At 37.3% G+C, this 18181-nt stretch overlaps 1 protein-coding gene and 1 long non-coding RNA gene across 2 annotated transcripts; one reads left to right on the forward strand and one right to left on the reverse strand.

The window, feature by feature from the left end:
* Positions 1-1054: 1054 nt before the first annotated feature.
* Positions 1055-17510, forward strand: EIF2S1 (eukaryotic translation initiation factor 2 subunit alpha). Its single transcript, XM_028506450.2, is given in 8 exon segments — positions 1055-1085; positions 1088-1298; positions 6216-6294; positions 8177-8328; positions 11927-12033; positions 13093-13190; positions 13887-14030; positions 14874-17510. Coding segments are annotated over 8 exon segments (948 nt in total). The 3' UTR covers positions 15000-17510.
* On the reverse strand, positions 6979-8230 carry LOC118497271. Its single transcript, XR_004899794.1, has 2 exons — positions 8143-8230; positions 6979-7200 (listed from the first exon to the last, which is right to left on the reverse strand). It is a non-coding gene; the product is annotated as an uncharacterized LOC118497271 (long non-coding RNA).
* Positions 17511-18181: the final 671 nt, after the last annotated feature.

Raw genomic sequence — 18181 nt, forward strand, 5'->3', positions numbered from 1 at the left:
GTAAGTTGGGTAGATCAAAGGGAATAGTTTTAAATGCATTTAATGCTTGGAGATTAAAAGAAACTTGAACTTTATGGTAGTGAAGATCTATAAAGCTATTCCCAAGATCGGGTATAGCTATTCAACAAAAGAGAGGAGTATTTGGGAGTGCTGGAAAAAGTAGAACCTAGAAATTAAGGAAATTGTGAATTAAAGTTTGTTTTAAAAGTAAAAAAATTGGAGAGGACATTACATGATAGTAAATTTAATCTTTTGTGATTATAGATTTACTATAGACTTAGGTTGTGTCCTGGCAGGTGATGTTGTAATTTTGGCTATAATAAATTATAGGGCATATTATTTGTTTAGGGTTTGGGTTTGAGTTTAATAAGATTCTTCCCTTTTTTATGTAGTGGGTAGTAGCATATACAGTCGTACAATCTTAGCTGATTTGGGTAAAGAATAACTTTAGAATTGGCTAATAGGTTTATAATAGTAGTGATGCTTCCCATCATTTGTTATTGTTGTTGTTAAGATTTTATTTTAAAGAGGGGGGAAAGGAAGGGAGAAAGAGAGGGAGAGAACATCGATTTGAGAAAGAAACATCAATAGGTTGCCTCTCGCACATCCCCGACTGGGAACCTGGCCTGCAACTCAGAAATGTGCCCTGACCTGGGGATCGAACCCGTGACTACCCGTTTTTGCACAATGATGCCCAACTCATGGAGCCACACCAGTCAGGGCCATTGTTATGAAGTGGTAGTATTAAAATAGTATTTTAGTCTTGAGGTGTTTGTACATTAATCCTTAGATCTCATAGTACTTTATAGATTGTCATTATTTTATATGATTCCCCTGAAACCGATGGCAGAGAATCACCCAAGACTTATAAAAATGTGGACAAAATAAAACTTAAAGCTTGGTTTCTACACATCATCTGTTTTCTGATATCATTTAAGAAGTTTAAAGAGTTAAGAAGATTAACAACTTCTTCCAATGGCAAAATGTGGAAAATTGACTGACATTTCTTTATTTTTCACCTTAACTTACTTGGTTCTTTTGTTTAAATTGCAGAATGCCGGGTCTAAGTTGTAGATTTTATCAACACAATTTCCCGAGGTGGAAGATGTAGTGATGGTGAATGTAAGATCCATTGCTGAAATGGGGGCTTACGTCAGCCTGCTGGAATACAACAATATTGAAGGCATGATTCTTCTTAGTGAGTTGTCCAGAAGGCGTATTCGTTCTATAAACAAACTCATCCGAATTGGCAGGAATGAATGTGTGGTTGTCATTAGAGTGGACAAAGAAAAAGGTAAGTGAGAAGAATATCTAAAATACAGGATGGGGCAAAAGTAGGTTTACAGTTGTATGTGACAGGCTTTATTCTTGCATTAGTATGTATTATTTCATTTTTTTCCATACGAACTGCTACTTCCCTGCTTTTGCCCCACCCTGTATAAATTTCAGATTTAAAATGTTTTTTTATAAAATGTATTTTTGTAAATTGTCTACTCTAGTAAAAAAAAAACAAAATACCTCCTTTTATAAATTTTTACATACAAGTTTACATATAAATTTTTACATATTAGAGAAGAATGCCAATTGGCCATCTAAGCAAAATCTCTTTAAGTTAGTAATTTAATTAGTACATCCCAAGGCTCATTTGTATGGGTCAAAAACTTAAATTCCCAGAGGAATTTTCCATTTAATATTTTTAGGCCTTGGTAGTAACAATTTATAAGTTTTACCTTAAACACCAGTCTGAGTGGTAGCATGGTGAAATCTCCAGCCATCCTGCCCAGGGCATGAGTCATCCCTTTGTCCAGCGTATCCACGCTGTGTACAGTACCTGCCCATTAGTTACTTAGTAGCCATCTCAGTTATCAGACTGATTGTCAAGGTATTGCAGTGCTTGTATTCAGGTAACCCATATTTTACTTAATAATGGCCCCAAAGTACAAAGTAGTGATGCTGCCAATTCCGACATGCCAAAGAGAAGCCATTAAGTGCATCTTTTAAATGAAAAGGTATGTATATATAGGAGGGAAATAGTATATACAGGGTTTGATACTATCTGCAGTTTTCAGACATCCACTGGGGGTCTTCATATGTATGCCCTGTGGATGAGAGGGGGCTACTATGTTGCTTAAACTTGGTGAGTCTTCATATCACTGCCCCAGAACAACCTAGATTGCTGTCTTATCTTGTATTTCTTCCTTATGTATAGCAAGAAGGAATCAAATTTCCACTTGCAGTCAGAAAAATGTTATATTTATGTGTAAAAATAATTTCTATGGCTGCATTGTTTGTACAGTATTAAACAATATTAATACTGTTGGTATAGTATTAAAAGCAGGAAATAATCAAAATCATGGTAAAACAAATCATGATACATTCATGCAATGCAATTTTTTTTTTTTTAGAATTTTATTTATTTTCAGAGATGGACGGGAGGGGGGGAGAGAAAGAGAGAGAGAGAGAGACATCAATGTGCAGTTGCTTGGGGTCATGGCCTGCAACCCAGGCATGTACCCTGACTGGGAATCGAACCTGCAACACTTTGGTTCGCAGCCCGCACTCCATCCACTGAGCTACGCCAGCTAGGGCCGCAATGCAATTTTATATAGAATGAGATCTGAATATTCTGATGCGGAAGGATGAGCAGAGTAAGATAAGGAAAAAAAAGGAAAGTACAGAAGAGCCTATGGAGAGAATCCATTCTGATACTAGGAAATTAGGTCCACTGGATAAACCTTTAAAAATAACAGCTATAAACCCTGAATAAATATTAAAAAAAAAAAAAAACTAAAGACAATGGGAATGATCAAAGCTGGATGAAACTGAAACAAGAAAGGAGTTGTGTTAGGTAAGATTGCAGCTTTTTCTCTGAATGCATGTCACAGGTATCTTCAAGCAGGACAGCTAAAATTATAGTGGAACCTACAGTCTTAATGACTTGAGAACCAGAGGTGAAAGTTCTGAAAGTTCTGGACAACCAAAGCAGTTGGCACGTAGTTATAGAGATCACAGAAAGGAGAGACACAGGGAGAACCCTTAACTTTATATATAATGTCCTGACTGTTGTGGCTTGCTTGGTTGGGCATCAAGGTCGTCACTTGATTCCCAGTCTTGACACATGCCTGGGTTCCTTGGTCCAGGTGCATACGAGAGGCAACCAATCGATGTTTCTCTCTCTTTCTCCCTCCCTTCCCCTCTCTCTAAAAATAAATAAGATCTTCTAAAAGAATTAACATATATAAATTCTACTCAAATCTTTGGCTGACCTCTGAAATACTAATATACAGGTTGGACTGCAAGGCAACCCAACAGGGTAAAATTCTAAACAGATTTAATTTGCTTTTCATCTGGGAGACAGAGCTTATAGTTTGAATCCAGACAAATTAACTGCCTGCTAAAACGAAATCAGTATCATACTTAAGGGGAACAATAAAGGAATTCAGAGACTGTCACATATCACTCACAGTGGTTCAGGATACAGTCTAAATTTGCCAAACATTTGAAGAAACTGGAAATTTGACCCATGCAGAAGAGAAAGGACAATCAATGGTGACTGACTCAGAGATGACCCTTATTTTGGAATTAGCAGGTAAGGATTTTAAAGCAGGTATTATAACTGCTCAAGGATATTAAGAAAATATGCTTATAATGAACAAAATGAAATCTCTGTAGAGAAACTAGAAACTCTCACCAAAAAGAAATAATAAATTCTACAAATCAAAAGTGTAATATCTAAAAAAATTTACTGGATGGCTGACAGATTGAAGATGACAGGAAGCTCAGTGAAAGTTGAAGATAGTTCACTTTGAAAAGAATTAATCGGAAGAACAGAGGGAGAGAAGAAAAGCAGTCAAATATCAAAAGCCCTATTCCAGATGAAAAGGAGAGAAAGGGCAGAAAATATATTTGAAGAAATTGTGGCCAACAGTTTCCCGTATTTGCTGAAAATATGTAAATTTATACATTGGAGAAGCTCAGCAAACCTCAAGGATAAATACTAACAAGATTGCATCTAGGCACACCAGACTTGAAAAATGTAAAGAGAAAATATTGAAAATAGCCAAGGAGAATGACACATTATTTACAAAGGAAGAGTAGTACAAATTACTGTGGTATCCTTATTGGAAATTATGGAGGTCCGCCATTGAAAGACATGAAGCACTCAAAGAAAAAAAAAAACTGTCAAACCAGAATTCTGTATCTAAAGAAAATATTTAACAGTAAAGATCAAATAACACCTTTTCGGGTAAATAGAAATTAAGAGGATTTTTTTTATCAAATAGGCCTGCATCATCAAAAATGGTAAAGAAGTTGTTCAGACCAAAGAGATGTGATACTCAAATTAAAAAATATGTAGGTAAATTTTAAAGACTGTTTTTCCCTCCTAAATTCTTTAGAATACATTTTACTGCTCAATTCATTTTGTACCAGCAGGATTTTAATTTATGGAGGTGACTGATGACATGGAGAGGCCAATGCCATTGAAAGAAGAGTTTTATTAAGTTTCCCGGTGTATGGGGACATACCCATGCCATGCAGAACCACTTGAGGAAGCACCAGATTTGGTCAAGAGGCAAAAGGAGCAAGGAGAAAACCAGAGCCTTCATTAAGATTTCCAAGGACAGGGCCAATGGGGTAAACCGGTTAGGGTTGGCTAGTTTGAATTAGGCAGGCCTTGGGGCACCACAGCTGTTTCCTGGTGGTCCTGGTACCTTGGCTCTGGGCTGATTTAGGGCAGGAGGACTATTGACTTGGTGTTTGAGGCTTTGATGAGGAGATGGTGGATTGGTTAGTTTGCATGTGAAAAGCTGCTCCACATGAGCCCTGTACTCTCTCTAAGAATTGACTAGCCCTGGGAAGGGGCTTTTCTTATCCGGTCAGCCAGGGCACAAGTGTCAATGCACCAATGTAGCTCAGATGAACAGAAGAGCCTTTGGGACTTCCCAGACACACTCTTTGTCCACATGTGTGATTATAGTATTGACATGCTACAATAGGACAAAGTTGATCACATCTGCTCATCCCAGATGACAGCATCCTTGATGATCGGAGTGGCACCAGAGAATACCCAGCCAGACCTCTTTATCCACATGGATGATTCCACCATGAGCTTGGTGCCACAGAATCCAGCAGGTCCCACAATGTGGAAGAAACACCAAAAACACCTCTTGCATGCACACACAGCATGAACAATTGAAGGGTCTGCTTTCTTACACCATGTTTCCAGATAAAAATTTCCAGAAGGAACTTGATTTGAAAGCCAGCCTACCAGAGTCAGCAGTAAAGGCTTGTTAGGAGTTGGTGAGTCAAACTGAAGAAGCAGCAGCAGCAAAAACAGCTGTCACTAAAGCAGCCAAACCAGATTCTTCCAGCTGAGAATATGCCCACATCACCCACAATATCAACCAGTCCTTATTTTTTTTTTCTGGCATGTTTCAGATTTCTGTAGTTACATTCTACCTCATGGGGCTCTGTCTCATTGCTGAAAGTCCCACAAGTGATGTCCAAGTGCACGCTCCTCAGTTACAAAGGCTAGTGGCTTCAGTTCCTGCTTTTTACTCTAACACCTGTGACATAGCCCAAATCATGGAACTTAAGTTTTCCTGATGAGGATGAAATATCCAACTCTTCTTTCCACTGTCTGTACCAGTCTCTCACCCATAGGCCCCGGCTAGAAGAATAGGTTCTTCTCTTAGTGTATTTGCTGCTGGGGCTGTAGGTCTGTCACCTGGGCATACCTCATCCAGTATGACAAGCTGAGGCTTTGCAACCTACAGTCTAAGAGACAACCTGGAATTTTAGAACCTCTCCAATATGGTCGACTTTGAATTTCTCTGATCAAAGTACTAATAATGGATTGTACAGGGAAGAAAAAGAATATAGAAAACATAGTTTATACAGTTGACCCTATGGTACATGGATGCCACACAGAATCTTTGACCAGCTTTCATTTGAGTAATTGAAAACTTATTAGTTCCCTCCAATGAGGGTAATAGAAAATATACAGGGAGTAGAGAATATACAATTACATGATAATAAAGATACATTTCTGAAAAAAAATTTCTCATCTTGCATAGTATTTTGTTGATGGGAGTTTAGTGGAGAGTTAAGTACAGGTATACCAACCAGACAGCTGGTTGTGAAAATTTGCCACAGTGGTATGCTGACATCTGGACAGAGATGATTTTTTTTTTTCCCAAAAATTTTTCGTGCAGGATACATTGATTGTCAAAAAGAAGAGTTTCTCCAGAGGAAGCAATCAAATGTGAAGATAAATTCACCAAATCCAAAACTGTAAGTTGATTTTTTTTAAAGATTTTATTGACTTATTTTTAAAGGGGAAGGGAGAGAGGAAAGGACAGAAACATCAGTGTGTGATTGCCTCTCTCATGACCCCAACTAGGGACCTGGCCCACAACCCAGGCATGTGCCCTCACTGAGAATTGAACTAGTGACCCTTTGGTTCACAGGCCCGGTGCTCAATCCACTGAGCCACCCCAGCCAGGGCTGTAAGTTGATTTTTGAGTCAGATTAATCCAGTATTTAATGTGCAAGTCATGTTCCTGGCAAAAAATTAAAATTAAAAAACTTACATTTCTGTAAATATATTTTCATTTCCGGTTATGTGTTACATAGAAAATGATTTAAAGACTTAATTTCAAAAGAGTAAGTATTGCTATGATCTAACATTCTCAAAGCAGTACTGAATGTTAGTGTTTTTAAGCTATGTTAAGAATAAATTAATTATCTGTGGTTTCAGTTGATTTGGCTTGTCATTACATGCCGTGATGGCAACAACTCTTGTTGACTCATGTTGGAGTTGGTTGACTTTCGTCCCTCTTCTGGGATAAGGGTCACAGAGTCAACCAGCTGTTGTACGTTAAGAATGAGCAGGGTTTGTAAAATGTTTGTAAATCTAGGAAACCAAGGTAGGGGCCTGTTACTAGTTTGGGGTTTGTTTGGGGTTTTTTTTCCCTAGTTAAAGTTGTTTTTTCTTCTTTTAATTTTCTACTTCCCCGCAGTAAGCATGAATAAAGCAAGGACAGCCGTTTCTGCTTTCATCTTCTGTCTGGATTGTTCTCTGGTCCTGTTTAGATTATCCTTCATGCCCTGGATCCTTGGTTCTTGATGGCACTGTTTCCATTGTTTCTCATTTGTTTGCCCTTCTCTCGTGTCTTTTCTCTTCTGCCATGTGTGTTTCTGTCCTCAAGATTAAAATACCAAGAAAACAATGTTTAAATGGAGAGGTTTTTTTTTTTTTAATCTTGCTTAACCCTAGTGAAACAGAGAGAATAAAAATCTAAATGCCATCAGACCATTGCTAGATTTTCCCTTTGTTTTACTGATGTGTTTACTATTACTGCATTGTGGTTTACACATTCAAAAGCGCTGTCACTAAATTTTTTTTTAATAAACTTGGGGCCTTGCCACTCAGAGTATAGTCTGTAGACCAGCAGCATTGGCATCACCTGATTGCTTATTAGAAATGCAGGATCTCAAGTCCCAACAAATTTGAGAGTCCACGTTTGAGAGACACTGCTGTTGGAAATTTCCATTTTGTTTTGTCAACAGGGTGTAAGATGACTCTCTCAGTAGATTTGACCAGGATAGAGTGAAGAGCCAGTGTTAGTACCTTTTCTCACTCAATTTCATGTGCAATATTAACATGAAAACCTCCTTCTTATACTTTCTCTCCTTTAAGCCCTTTTATTTTTTGGAGATTAGAAAAAGTTTGGCAGCAGTGGGTGAGATTGAAGGATAACTGTTAAATTATAACAGAGCAAAAGAAATACTAAAATCTCAATCTTGGTTCCATGTTCTTATATGGAGTGGTAGTAATAATACCTTACATTTGTTTAACAGGATTTGTATAATATACAAATTTTATACATTCATATAAAGCATTTGTATCATGTTTTCCGTTTGTGGGTGCATCTGTATACGTTTGATCTGTGTAAGGGCTCTAGACAGTAAAAGGAGAGATACAGTATCTCTCTTTTCCAAATGAGGGAGACAAATCAGAGAGGTTAATTTGTGTCAGAGTGAAGACTTAACCTGGGTGTTAGGACTATTTCTGTGCTATCTCTACTGTTATACCCAGTTGAGTAAAGTATAAAAATAGCTGTTGAATAGCTCTCTTACCTTTGGATTGTTGAGCCCTTCATTTTGTCTCTAGGTTTACAGCATTCTCCGTCATGTTGCTGAGGTGTTAGAGTACACCAAGGATGAGCAGCTGGAAAGCCTGTTCCAGAGGACTGCTTGGGTCTTCGATGACAAGTACAAGAGACCTGGATACGGTGCCTATGATGCATTTAAGCATGCAGTCTCGTAAGCACATCTTGTTGGCTCTGCTTCTGCCTTCATATCACAGCTGCCGGTTGGGTCTAGCATGCAGACTGAGAGCCTGACATGTACTAGTACAACATCCATGTGTTAAATCCCTGCCAAATTTAGATTACAGTGTTTCAGTATAAAAGTCTCATCATATGGGCCAGTTCTGTATAGCCAAGCCTATATAATTTCTTCTATCAGTTACATAGTTTCATAAACTATATAGTTTCATCTTATACTACTCCCTTGTCCATTTCCTTCTCCTACTTTTTTTATTGTCCTAGATGACTTTATGGCCAATATGGATGTCTCATCTAAAACTATGACCTCTTGTTTTCTTTTCCTCACGATTCTTCAGCCCTTCAGCCCATGCTACCTTAACCAGTCTCCCAGATGGCTTCACCCTGGATCTACTGTCACCAGGATTTGCTCTGTCTCCAAAACCTGTAATTCATACATTAATTTGCTAATTAATTTATTTATTTTTACACCACAGCCTCCTCTCCTTCCAGCTCCCCTATAGTTAGTCCTACTCTGTGTCTTCATAATTCTTATATCAGACTCTGATTCCAAACTTTTTTTTTCTCCCTCTCTTTTCACTCCTGCCTGCCTTCTTTTTCTTACTCAGCATAGCTACACCATGGTCCATCATTTCAACAGCTTTCTTGCTGGTATCATGAGCTTTTGCCTTGTTGTTTTTCCTTGTGTTACATCAGCCTTGGAGCAATGTTCCTGCCTTCTCTGCACTTGTAGACTGCTGGGTGCTGCCAGGAAAAACCAGTCTTGAGGGTTGGTACCCTGCATATTCATGGTCTCGGCCTCAGCTCGCTTTCACTGCTGCCCTGAATTCTCGCTGCTCCTGGCCAGTTCTTCCTCCCAGTCTCAGAGTGGCTGTTTCAGGGCTTCTCCACACTCTTCCTTTACCTGGGACACTCACTACCTATTTTATAAAGAAAATAGAAGCCACTGTGCTGCGCATGTTCTCCCCTACTTCCTTCCACTATCTCAGCCGTCATTACCTCCTTCCTGTGCTCCCATCACTCTGGGGTGTTCACACCCTTCCTGCTCTCAACCCAGTCCTGGCACCTGTGCCCAGCTACTGCTCAGGTACCTCTTTCCCTCTGTCTCCCATTCCATCTTTTGGCTCTTCAGTCTTTTCCTTAATTAGTTTTGCTATAACACTAAAGAAGTATGTTCTGACTTCTCCCATTTACACCAAAGAACAAACTTCTCAATCTTCTCTCTACTTTGTCCTGAGCAAGCACTGTGTCCTCTTAATAGCCTAATAGCCTTAATAGAGAGAACTCCTTCAGCTCTCTCTACTTCTGCACCTCCCACTCCTCCCCAAATGTTAACGCTCCACCAGCAGCCTCACACTGCACAGGGGACACTTTCCCAACCTCTGTGCTGCCAGGCGGTAATGGTCATCTCAGCCCTGGGGGGTGGCACCTGGGACTGTTAAAGCAGACTCATTCGGTTCTCCAAATTCCTTTTGGTTTACCCCCAATGTAACTTTTTTCACATCATGTTATCAGAGCAATGAAAATAGTAGTAATTATAGTAGCTAATATTTATATAATTCTCACAGCAACTTCTAAGTTCTATTAATCCCTATCTTATACATGAGGAAATTGAGGCAAAGAGTCAGTAGTTTGTCCAAGTTGACACAGCAAACAGTAGAGCCAGGATTCAAACCCAGGCATTTTGGTTTCATCCAAAGTTTATGCTATTAACCATTAAGCACTGCTTCATATTTCTGTCCTCCCTCACTTCAGTCCATCACTCCTCAGTCAGTGGGTTTCTTTGGCTTGCTGTCATCATCTGGCCCCGGCTGACCCTCTGTCTTCCATCCCCAGCACTCCCTCCCTCACCTACCGCTCAGCCTCGGCATGTGTTATCCCCTTCCTTTGACATTCTTCTCATGTCATCAGTCACATAGCAGCTGTCCAGAGTTGAGTAATAACTAATTCTTTGCCACATATGCTTCATATTTTTCTTTTAATTAAGAAATAAAATTTCTAAGATAGTTGGAAATAATGTTTTATCCTTCCCAATCCACTCACCTCACTCATCAGTGGTAACCACTATTCTCAAATTAGTATGTATCATCATAATTTCTGTTTTTATGGTTGTAATAGATAATGGGTATTCAGAAAGTACGTATAGAATCATTTTATATTTAAAAATTATATCAATTTATGTTTCTGTACCTTGAATATGTACTCATAAGCCTATTATTAAATAGAAGTTCTCCAAATTGATAGATGTATGCCTACTTCATGTTAGTTTCTATGTATTTTTTATTGTAAGAATATGCTTTATCTGTTCCAGTATTAAGAGGTGTTTAGGTGATCCCACCTGACCCCTTCTCCCCCCATTTTTTGAACAGCGCTGTGATGCACACTGCTGTATGTGTCTGTGTGTGTGCACATTCAGGAGTTCTCTATACCTGGGATAGGCATAAAATTGTTTGATCACAGGATTAAATATATGCATCTTTAAGTTGACTCACTTTTGCCAAAATACTCTCCAGTCATTTCTATATTTATATTTCCTCTAGCAATTGTATGAGCATCCCTATTTTTCTTCATCCTCACCAACATTTGGTATATGTCTCAGATTTTTTTCTCTCTCGTCAAACTGATGAATGTATAGTAGTATCTTGTTTTGATTTACATTCTGTTGATTGTGAACTTAACAGCTTTTCGTATTTATTGAGTGTTAATATCTCTTCTATGAAACATCTGTTTCTCTCATCTGCTATTGTCTGTTGATGTGTCTTTTCTGTGTAGGTAGTGTTAGTTGAATGAAAGTTCTCTCGACTCAAATTATTTTGCTTTTCATTCCTTAACCTATGCTTATAAGTCTGGTGCTTGCCCACGCCATTTCTTTGTTAATACATCATACCTTTCTTAAAACAGTTCTGCTTTTGCATGTTAAAATTCTGTTATTCTTTTAGTCTTTTCCTTTCTTTCATTTGTCATTTGTTCAGCATGTCATTGACTAACTAACACCCTGGTCCCTGTCTTATGGCAATTAGGAAGGTCAGGTGAAATGCCACTTTGTCCATGAAGCCCTTGATGACCCACTCACTGGAAGTAATACCTTTCTCTCCTAATTGCCACAGATGCAATTTGAGTTTTTAATTTTTTTTATGCTTTTGTTCTTTTCAAGTTAGATGGTAAGCTCTTTGAAGCAGAGACTGCTAATTACATTAAAGTGCTTAATTATAGTGGGATGTCAGGTGTCTTGAGAAACATTTTGAAAGTCTTGCTTTAGCCTGATCTCTAGTTTGCCTTTTAATAACAGTTACTTAGGTGTTTTCTACTTGTCATATATTACTAACTGCTGCATTATCTCATTTAATACCATAACTCAGTGTGATACCCCGTTTTCATCTTCATTTTACACATTTGGAAACTGAGGTTTGGAAAGGCCCAAAGACACATCGGTATCCAATGGCAAAGCTACAATTTGAACTCTAATTCTGACACTAAAGCCTGTGTTCTCACACAGTATTCTCTGGCATTGTGTTTGGTATCTCAGTTGTCAGTAAAGTAACCTTGACCTCTGTTTTTTCTTTTTTTAAAATCAGAGACCCATCTATTTTGGATAGTTTAGATTTGAACGAAGACGAACGGGAAGTGCTCATTAACAATATTAATAGGCGTTTGACCCCACAGGCTGTCAAAATTCGAGCAGGTTAGTTTTTTAAATGATGTTAAAAGATTTTGCATATATCAGTAAACCTGTTAAATATGAGTCTTACTGAAGAATATGTTACTGTATTAACATCTGTAAGTATTTCTAAAGGCATATTTTTTCATAAGAAAAGTTTAAGAACTTAAAAGTATTTTGCTGAATCATCATAAAATGTATATGTTAATACAGGTTAACCTTAAGTTAGCCCTATTTTTAAGGAGGTGGTTATTTCATTTAGTGCGTACTTTAACAGTACAGTAATGTACTCTCATGTCCCTGGATTAACCACTGTTAATAATTTAGAGTATATTCTCTTACACATTTTTTTCCTATGCTCATATGCTGTATAGGAGTGTCTGCTGTTTATATTCAGGTATAACTTTTTGCTTTTACAAAGATGAGGTCATACTATGTACCATTTCCTCCAACTAGCTTTTCCCACTTAGCGTATCATGGCTGCCCTTCTGTGTAGAACATAGGAATCTTTTCCATTCTTTTTAATGGCTAGGTAATAGTCTATATACTGATAAACTTTAACCCGTGCACTCTTGAAGGACATTTAGGTTGTGCCAATATTTTTATTATCATAAAAGCACTATAAATATATTTATCCATTTATACAGTGTTCTCTGAGGCACGTTCCTAAAAGTAGAATTGCTGGGTCAAAGTGTATGCAGTTTCCAAACTGTTCTCAACAATTTGCAATTACCATTTCACTCAGTTTTTAAAACACTCCTTTTTTCCATTTTACAAATAGGAAACTGAGGGTGCCGAAAAGTTGGAATCATGATTTTAACCCATGCATAGCCAGAATTAAAGGTGTTTATTAAATGTGTCTGTCTTAGAGTTTCATCATTCAGGGACTTGATGTGGGTGAGAGAATGTAATTTCAGGTAGCTTTAATTAGGGAAGTTAATAGCTGGGATTGGTTTCTAATTGAAAGGATGAAAATGCTTTCATGAGTGTTTGAATATCATCTGCCACATCTAGGATTTCTTTTATGCCTTTAAAGATTTTTTTGCAGTATTTTGGTTGTAAGCTCTTGCATTTTATAACTAGATATTGAAGTGGCATGCTACGGTTATGAAGGCATTGACGCCGTGAAAGAAGCCCTGCGAGCAGGTTTGAACTGTTCTACAGAGACCATGCCCATCAAGGTGAGTGGTCAGTTTGCGCCCTCCCTGCGGAAACCCCTGCCAGAGCCAAATCAGATTTTGTAATGATCATGTTTCATAACAAGTGTTACAAAAAGTGGTTCTTGGTGATACTCTAGGGGATGTTGACAATTAACGTATAGGCTTTTCGTGGTAGCTGCTGTTCCTGCACAGTGGATAGAGAATCCAGTCGGTGCTTAATGCTGAGGGCTCCTTTACAGTAAAGACTTCTACCCATAATGCTCAGTCTTGAAAAAAGGCAGCATATTCTCTCATATTCACACACAACTTTTAGGAGGTTTGCTCTGAATCTTCCATTAGCAAGAAAATTAACTGAATGGTTATTATTTAGAATCTCTTAGAATTTCTTCTGTCAGTATAGTTTAGAACCAGATTGGAATTTTTGTTTGTTTAAAGACATTATTCATTATGCTGATGATGACTATAGTTAGTGTAGCTACCAAAGACACCCAGAAGTCATAATTCTTCATATTCAGTATTTCAGTGGATTTGATTATAGTGTCGGTAGCTTTTGCTGCATTAACAAACTACCCCAAACTGCTGATTATAAAATTGGGAGTTAAGTTTTGGGGTGATTTGTGGATTTGTGAAGGTGGCAGGTTAGCAAAACAATTCTTGAACATCCTCATAGTTGTGTTTCTATAGGTATACTCCTAATTAAATTATCTTTTCCCTTAGATTAATCTCATAGCTCCTCCTCGGTATGTGATGACTACAACAACCCTGGAGAGGACAGAAGGCCTCTCCGTCCTCAATCAAGCCATGGCTGTTATTAAAGAAAAGATTGAAGAAAAGAGGGGTGTCTTCAATGTTCAAATGGAGGTGAGACCAAGCTTGTTTTTGCCTTGTTCTTAGAGGTCTTTAAGAAATTTGAAACATATAAATGATCTACATTCTAAAACCTTAAAAAATGGGATACATTTAGGGTTACAACTCTGCTAAGCATAAAATAATTATTGACTTAGAGAGTTTCTAAAAGGACTTCTTATAAGTAAATAAGAACGATCATGGGATGGTTACTGGGAACTGTGGTCACTGGTGGTGCTGGGTGTCCTATTGTGTCATTTATCCCTTGCCCCCTACCCCTTACCAAGGAAATAATAGACAGTTAAAATTAGTGATTGATTATTGTCAGAATTTAATATGAAATACTTAAAATTTGATCTCAGAATTAGAAACAAGTAGTTGCCTGTATTTCTCTCATCTCAACAAGAATAAAACCTAATTTTCACATGTATATGTTACATATATTTTTATATATATGTAACATATAAAACAATTCTTTCTCTGGAAAAGAATAGTAAATTATTTTAAACCTAGAAGATGCATTTTTATAGGACCTCTTTTGGGTTTGAAGAATATATATAGCCACAGAGTATTTTCTTATATTTTCAGTTTTAGCTTCTAAAAATAAGAGGAAATAATATTTGATTTTAATGTTCATATATTTTTTCTGTATTATTCTCATAAATTTCTTCCATTGTTGATCTAATAAAATTCATTAGTAGTATGTCAACACGCAAAAGTGAATAGATACGGTAGAGTTATTAGAAAGAAAAGTGTTTCTTTAAGAGTTAAAATACTAGGCAATAATAATAGTATTGAAATTGAATTTTGTGTACAATTTAACTACTTCACTTTGCAATTATGCCTCTGCTTCCACAGCCCAAAGTGGTCACAGACACAGATGAAACTGAACTTGCGAGGCAGCTGGAAAGGCTTGAGAGAGAAAATGCAGAAGTGGATGGAGACGATGACGCAGAAGAAATGGAAGCCAAAGCTGAAGATTAACGTTGTGGGAAACAGTCCAGTTTAAGGAACGCAGAACAGCCCTTCCTGGCTATAAACCCTAGACTTAAAAGTTTTCCAGTATTGAAAACTTCAAAGTTGAATATTTTTTATTTCCAAGTATTTAAATGTTCTAACAGACCAAAACGTGAAATGCCCTCCTAAAATATCAGCTGTTTTCACACAGTAGCTCCCAACACATTGAGCATTTTTAAGCTAAGAAATGATAAAATTGGGTTTTCCATTTCTGATGTCTCCAGATTGACACGCCTTTGTAGTTCAGTGCCTCCGTGTAATTTATCAGGGGCACCCAAAGCAAATAGTCCCAATCTTTCTATATAAATGTATTAAGCAAACATTAAATAAATTTCTGGGATATTTAATTAATAGGCTTCTTTCTTCTTGTCACCAGTTAAAAGCATTATGCTTACTAAGACCATAATTCTATTCCTTTCAGTCTAGATGTGGAAATATAAGGACAAGTGTTCAAAGAATTTATATAGCAGATGTTTTTATTAGGAGGTTTTAGAGGAAATAATTTTAATTTTAACCACAGTGAGAGTTGACTCTTAGCAGGGAAAGCCTTAAAATACAAGCAAAGGATTGTATTACTTGTGTGACTCTCACTGTTTGAGACTGATGACACGTGTGAGGGAGAATTTACCACACTGGTCCTGGTTGGTATACTAAGCTGCTTGCCTTGAGTTTGTAATTCAAAGTGGTAAAGGTTTTTTTTTTTCTTTTCTTTTTAGATGGTGCTTCTTTAATTTAGGTATTTTGAGTATCACCCACCTTTTGACTTTTTTCCATTAAAATATTCACCACCTAGAGAACTTCAGTTTTCTTTTATAACAGAATAGAGATCTGTTTGAACATAATTACAACAATTTTTCTACATTTTCATCATTTTTATCTTTTAAGAACGAATTGTTTTAAAGGTAAATAAATCCACAGATAACACATAACTGAAGTTATAGCCAGGGTATCTGTCTTGAGTTACTTTGGTTTTTGTAGATCTCTCTTAGTATACCTGAGAAACTAGATATACTAATTTTATTAATCATTAAGAATAGCCATTTAAATACTTAGATTAAACCATGCCCACCTTCATCAATCCTATATCAGACTCAACATTAAAGGGACTGGAAAAGAGAAGTGTTGGTGAGATAGTTTGTGCCAAATGTGAAGGTTGTCCCTTTGTCTAATTCAGCAGCCTTTATTACTAGCTTTTTAGATCCAGAAGGCTGGCTTCATGCAGCCATTTCCACATGGAAACCATGACAACTAGCATGCCATACTGGGAGTATTTAGAGGAGAGTCTGGATGTATTCAAAACTAGCACATAAGTTTCACCTTGATCTTTTGAGGAGTGAGAAAATACATCCATAAAGCTCACAGCATTAAGATGTCATCAAAATATAAGAGGTGCTCCTTAAATGTTTGCTATAGACAGGGGAATTGAATTTTTGTTTACTGAATATTTTTATACTTCAAAAGCCATAACCATTGAGAAATACCAGTGGCCTTTGTGGTGAATGAATTTATCCCTTGCAGGCCTTTTGGTCAGTTTCATAACTGTTGCAAATTCATGACCTTTGCCAGAGAAAAGATGAATACCTCGGTGATATAAAGAAAGAATTAACTAAACTTAAGGCTACTAACCTAAAAATATCACTTTCAAATGTGAGGACAAGATACATACCCATCTTCAAATAACTTGAACAGACTGACCAAGACAATTGACCAGTTTATCCAAATCTTGGATCTCTCCTTCAAAAACCTCTTCATTAAAAATTCACAAGTTCATCTACTTCCTGTTCTGCTTTTGACAGAGGTCAAGTGGTTATTGACTCAAAACTGAACATTAGTAATAGTTTGGGTCTTACGCATAATTAACTGAAATTAATTGAAAATGGCTGACAAAAAAATACGAGCAAGCCATTTTTGATATAGCAAAACAAGACAAACCAATACTTTAGATAATGGTCAAACAGTGGGAACCCAGAGGCATGCAAAACACTACATTATGCTAAGCAGTACAGTTACTACTCAGCTGCCATCCTCTCAGACATTCTCAATTTAGATACTTTTACATCAAACCATTGAATTCAGTTGGATCAGGATTTTTAAAAATTCAAATGCTAGTACCTTGACAAGAGTTGTTCCCTGATTTGCCTCAAGATGATGGTCATCTACTTTTCAGTGCGTGAGGATTCTGCTATCTCCTCTACAGTGTGGTGCAGTTGTGCCAAATTAGGGTCCGGAAGCCATCAAACCAAATGCAGTTGAATTCAGGTAAACACCTGTTGATATTCAAAAAGCAATAAACTAATTCCAGGGACATTAGACCTTGGTAAAATGCCAAACAGAAAATAGGGCTTTAAAAGGCAGTCTTGTACAATGTAAGGATGAGTGAAAACCTCATTAGCTTGGAATTTGATTGTTCAGGTCAAGTATTTTAGAAGAGATTAAGGGAAGACAGTTCAAACTATGGAAGAGGACAAATTTTTACTTAGAACACTTCGGAAGTCTCTACTCCCCTTAAATGTAAGTTACGCATCATACCATTCATTACAGGAAGTCCAAGCACTTGTACTTAGCAAGAATGCTGGCAGTAGCTTGTGCCAGGTTACTGTATACACTTGAATGCAATAAAAATGTTTTTAAAAGTATTGTACGACACAGCCTTTTCACTACTTCAGATTAACCTCCCAACTGGTGAAGCCTCTTGGTACCTATCTGTCTCAAAGTCCACTTGAAACTCCGGTATCATGCCTTGATTTAACTCTCCTGTTTACATCTCTGTCCTTGTGAGAGCTCCTGCTCTGTGTCTTTCTAAGTGCTGTTTTCCATAGTGAAGCTATAATTTCACCTTTCTTTTCCTTTGGGTATGTGTCTAATCTCTTCAACAAGAGTCCATGACTTTTCTGTGATGTTTAACACACAAGCTTATCTTTCAAAAGAAAACAATATTCTTTAAATGTTCAGCAAAATTTTGCCACCATCCCTACTTTGAGATGAAGCAAGCACAACTTAATCACAGAAATCACTTGAGATGTCTTCATAATCACCTTGCTTAATTCGTATATCCTCAAGCATGAAAAACTTTGAAAACTGTGAAACTCTGTAAGGGAATTCTAATAGCCAGAAACAAATGTCAATTTTTATTAACTGAAAGAAGGGGT

Source organism: Phyllostomus discolor, chromosome 1 (assembly GCF_004126475.2).
Source record: "Phyllostomus discolor isolate MPI-MPIP mPhyDis1 chromosome 1, mPhyDis1.pri.v3, whole genome shotgun sequence".
NCBI lineage: Eukaryota > Metazoa > Chordata > Mammalia > Chiroptera > Phyllostomidae > Phyllostomus > Phyllostomus discolor.